At 57.0% G+C, this 5,000-nt stretch overlaps 1 protein-coding gene across 1 annotated transcript in view; it reads left to right on the forward strand.

The window, feature by feature from the left end:
* Positions 1-2,759, forward strand: part of LOC138860599 (ankyrin repeat and SOCS box protein 1-like) — a 6,087-nt gene extending 3,328 nt beyond the window's left edge. Inside the window, exon 4 of the mRNA XM_070118454.1 lies at positions 2,756-2,759. Within this exon, the coding sequence (XP_069974555.1) occupies positions 2,756-2,759 (4 nt within the window). The remainder of the gene's footprint in view (positions 1-2,755) is intronic.
* The last annotated feature ends 2,241 nt before the right edge of the window (positions 2,760-5,000 follow it).

Genomic DNA, 5,000 nt, shown 5'->3' on the forward strand with positions numbered 1-5,000 from the left:
GAAGGGGAGAGGGAGAGAGGGAGGGCGGGTTGGGTGGCGGGGGAGGGAGGGGAAGGGGAGAGGGAGAGAGGGAGGGCGGGTTGGGTGGCGGGGGAGGGAGGGGAAGGGAGAGGGAGGGGAAGGGAGAGGGAAAGAGGGAGGGGGAAAAGGAGAGGGAGAGAGGGAAGGCGGGTTGGGTGGCGGGGGAGGGAGGGGAAGGGAGAGGGAGAGAGGGAAGGCGGGGTTGGGTGGCGGGGGAGGGAGGGGAAGGGGAGAGGGAGAGAGGGAGGGCGGGTTGGGTGGCGGGGGAGGGAGGGGAAGGGAGAGGGAGGGGAAGGGAGAGGGAGAGAGGGAGAGAGGGAAGGCGGGTTGGGTGGCGGGGGAGGGAGGGGAAGGGAGAGGGAGAGAGGGAGGGCGGGGTTGGGTGGCGGGGGAGGGAGGGGAAGGGGGAGAGGGAGAGAGGGAGGGCGGGTTGGGTGGCGGGGGAGGGAGGGGAAGGGAGAGGGAGGGAAGGAGAGGGAGAGAGGGAGGGGAAGGGAGAGGGAGAGAGGGAGGGCGGGTTGGGTGGCGGGGGAGGGAGGGAAGGGAGAGGGAGAGAGGGAGGGGAAGGGAGAGGGAGAGAGGGAGGGCGGGTTGGGTGGCGGGGGAGGGAGGGGAAGGGAGAGGGAGGGGAAGGGAGAGGGAGAGAGGGAGGGGAAGGGAGAGGGAGAGAGGGAGGGCGGGTTGGGTGGCGGGGGAGGGAGGGGAAGGGAGAGGGAGAGAGGGAGGGGAAGGGAGAGGGAGAGAGGGAGGGGAAGGGAGAGGGAGAGAGGGAAGGCGGGTTGGGTGGCGGGGGAGGGAGGGGAAGGGAGAGGGAGAGAGGGAGGGCGGGTTGGGTGGCGGGGAGGGAGGGGAAGGGGAGAGGGAGAGAGGGAGGGCGGGTTGGGTGGCGGGGGAGGGAGGGGAAGGGAGAGGGAGGGGAAGGGAGAGGGAGAGAGCGGAGGGGAAGGGAGAGAAGGAGAGAGGGAGGGCGGTTGGGTGGCGGGGGAGGGAGGGGAAGGAGAGGGGAGAGAGGGAGGGGAAGGGAGAGGGAGAGAGGGAGGGGAAGGGAGAGGGAGAGAGGGAAGGCGGGTTGGGTGGCGGGAGAGGGAGGGGAAGGGAGAGGGAGAGAGGGAAGGCGGGTTGGGTGGCGGGGGAGGGAGGGGAAGGGGAGAGGGAGAGAGGGAGGGCGGGTTGGGTGGCGGGGGAGGGAGGGGAAGGGAGAGGGAGGGGAAGGGAGAGGGAGAGAGGGAGAGAGGGAGGGGAAGGGAGAGGGAGAGAGGGAGGGCGGGTTGGGTGGCGGGGGAGGGAGGGAAGGGAGAGGGAGGGGAAGGGAGAGGGAGAGAGGGAGGGGAAGGGAGAGGGAGAGAGGGAGGGGAAGGGAGAGGGAGAGAGGGAAGGCGGGTTGGGTGGCGGGAGAGGGAGGGGAAGGGAGAGGGAGAGAGGGAAGGCGGGTTGGGTGGCGGGGGAGGGAGGGGAAGGGGAGAGGGAGAGAGGGAGGGCGGGTTGGGTGGCGGGGGAGGGAGGGGAGGGGAAGGGAGAGGGAGAGAGGGAGGGCGGGTTGGGTGGCGGGGGAGGGAGGGGAAGGGAGAGGGAGGGGAAGGGAGAGGGAGAGAGGGAGGGGAAGGGAGAGGGAGAGAGGGAAGGCGGATTGGGTGGCGGGAGAGGGAGGGGAAGGGAGAGGGAGAGAGGGAAGGCGGGTTGGGTGGCGGGGGAGGGAGGGGAAGGGGAGAGGGAGAGAGGGAGGGCGGGTTGGGTGGCGGGGGAGGGAGGGGAAGGGAGAGGGAGGGGAAGGGAGAGGGAGAGAGGGAGGGCGGGTTGGGTGGCGGGGGAGGGAGGGGAAGGGAGAGGGAGGGGAAGGGAGAGGGAGAGAGGGAGAGAGGGAGGGCGGGTTGGGTGGCGGGGGAGGGAGGGGAAGGGAGAGGGAGAGAGGGAGGGGAAGGGAGAGGGAGAGAGGGAAGGCGGGTTGGGTGGCGGGAGAGGGAGGGGAAGGGAGAGGGAGAGAGGGAAGGCGGGTTGGGTGGCGGGGGAGGGAGGGGAAGGGGAGAGGGAGAGAGGGAGGGCGGGTTGGGTGGCGGGGGAGGGAGGGAGGGGAAGGGAGAGGGAGAGAGGGAGGGCGGGTTGGGTGGCGGGGGAGGGAGGGGAAGGGAGAGGGAGAGAGAGAGGGGAAGGGAGAGGGAGAGAGGGAAGGCGGGTTGGGTGGCGGGAGAGGGAGGGGAAGGGAGAGGGAGAGAGGGAAGGCGGGTTGGGTGGCGGGGGAGGGAGGGGAAGGGGAGAGGGAGAGAGGGAGGGCGGGTTGGGTGGCGGGGGAGGGAGGGGAAGGGAGAGGGAGAGAGGGAGGGCGGGTTGGGTGGCGGGGGAGGGAGGGGAAGGGAGAGGGAGAGAGGGAGGGGAAGGGAGAGGGAGAGAGGGAGGGGAAGGGAGAGGGAGAGAGGGAAGGCGGGTTGGGTGGCGGGAGAGGGAGGGGAAGGGAGAGGGAGAGAGGGAAGGCGGGTTGGGTGGCGGGGGAGGGAGGGGAAGGGGAGAGGGAGAGAGGGAGGGCGGGTTGGGTGGCGGGGGAGGGAGGGGAAGGGAGAGGGAGAGAAGGAGGGCGGGTTGGGTGGCGGGGGGGGAGGGAGGGGAAGGGGAGAGGGAGAGAGGGCGGGCGGGTTGGGTGGCGGGGGAGGGAGGGGAAGGGAAGGGAGTGGGTGAGGGGAAGGGAGGGAGAGAGGGGAATGGATTGAGGGAAAGAGAGAGAGAGAGAGAGAGAAAGAAAGAGATAGAGAATCTCATTTTCAAACAGCATTTTTTCCTGCATTCCTCTTCCGGTGTGTTACATAGCGATGGCGCGCCCAACCTCCAACCCTATTCATGAAATCCGTTTGTGTATAAATGAGCCTCATTTGTTTTTCTCTCTCTCAGAAATAAGAAATTAGATCTGATGCTTATTCTCTTTTTACAAAACAAGGAGGCTGGGCCATTCACTATGCTGTCCGCACCAGGAACCTCAATATAGTGGAGGAGCTTATCAATGCTGGAGCAAGCATAGATCAGGTGTGGATAACAATAGTAAGCTTAATGCGTCGAACAATTGGTCAAATTCAATGTATATAGTGACAGTGGCAGTTATTGTTATTGTTATTGATATTATCATTATTATGATAAATACTATAATTAATATTATTACTATTATTTAACGTTCAGATATCACGTTTTCAAAATCAGTTTTAGACATGTTCTAACTTTTGTATTACCTGTAGACAACCTTAAGTTTCATATTATTTGTAGACAATTTTTAACATTATAATTCAACATTCTAATTTTTGTATCAATTTTAGACAGAAAGAAAATATTTGTGCTGTTTTTTTAGACATTTTTCGATAGCTTCATTTCTCTATCATTTTTTTTCACATATCCTTTGTATATTTTTTTATCCCTTTAGGTATTGTAACTTTGGTATCCATTGTCCTCAGGTACGACGGCCCTGAATCTCGCGACGAAATCGGACCAGCTGGAGGTTGTGAGGTTTCTCGTTGGTGGCGGAGCGAGTCCCAACATTCGCGAGAGAGCAGGTTCGAGGGCCAGTTGGAAACACCTCCTCCTCCTCCTCCTCCTTCTTCCTCCTCAACCTCTTCCTACGACTTCCTCATCCGCCTCCACTTCCTTACTCCTCCTCCTCCTCCTGAAACGCTTCCTCCTCCTCCTCCTGAAACATTTCCTCCACCTCCTCCTGAAACACTTCTCCTGAAACGCTTCCTCCACCTCCACCTACTCCCTCCTCCACCTCCTCCTTCCTCCTCCACCTCCACCTACTCCATCCTCCACCTCCTACTCTCTCCTCCACCTCCCCCTTCATCTACTTCCTCCTCCACCTCCGCCTTCTCCCTCCTCTACCTCCACCTGCTTCCTCCTCCACCCCCTCCCCCCTCCTCCTTCTGAACATTCTAATACTATTCTCCGCCATTTCTTTTTTTTACCTTTTCTTCATTTATCGTTTCTTTTATCTGTTCTTTATTTACCCTTTATTTTACAGATTTTTAAAAAATAGAGAAAGGGTAATTGTCGAAGCAAAGTACCAAAGGTGGGGGGGGGTACACTATTTTTTTCAATTATCTTTAAAACAAACATAAAACAAAGATTGAAACAAACATCTTTAGCTTACCACATGTCACACTGCACAGAAAAATTGCTAGCTCCTTACACGTCAAGAGCTTATCGGAAAGTGTTCAAGTAATGAACATTTTTTTTTCCGACATGGGAGACAATTAAGGTAAAGAGGCAGTTATGTTACATTTTTAACAGTGAATCTACGTCATGATAACGAAATTATAAATAATAAAATATATACATTACAAAGAACAATACTTAAAATGTATAAGCTTAAGGGGAAGAGTCGTCAGTACGGTTCACAAATTACGTTTTTTTCAAACTTTGCGTCTGGATACATGACCATGTGTCGCACCCAGGGCGCCGGTTGCCAGATGTGTAACGCGCTCCTTTCCGCGGTTTAAAGGTCTGGGGTATTTAAATGCCCTTGTGCTGCCACACCCCTATTTGCCTCATGCTTTGTTTTTCTTGTATTTTCAGCGTTTTTTCGGCTGTTTTTGCGAATTTCTTTGGTATGATACTGCTGTACGATAGTTTAGGCTGCGTTCAACAGACAGGCAGCAGCAGCAAGGACGGGAGAACAGTGCAGTTGATAAAGTTTTTGGGAGTACACATGTTTTGTTTTCAACCTGTTGAAAACCTAACAATATGTCATTTATATATCAGAAATGCATAATATACGATTTATTATGTACTATGATATGTAAATGACAGAGGAACCAGGAGCCTTGACATCTGAAAGTATACTTTTCAGAGAACACTCCCACCTAACCTAACCTCACCTTGGCATAAAGATGACCTAAAATTACCTGAACAAGGCCTGACCCTCTACCACAGGACTCATACTAAAGGCCAAGGTATTGTCTAAGTAGATATTCACATTTGGTAGTCATTGGTATGACCATTATGATGTAATG

The sequence above is a fragment of the Penaeus vannamei genome, chromosome 42, assembly GCF_042767895.1.
Source record: "Penaeus vannamei isolate JL-2024 chromosome 42, ASM4276789v1, whole genome shotgun sequence".
NCBI lineage: Eukaryota > Metazoa > Arthropoda > Malacostraca > Decapoda > Penaeidae > Penaeus > Penaeus vannamei.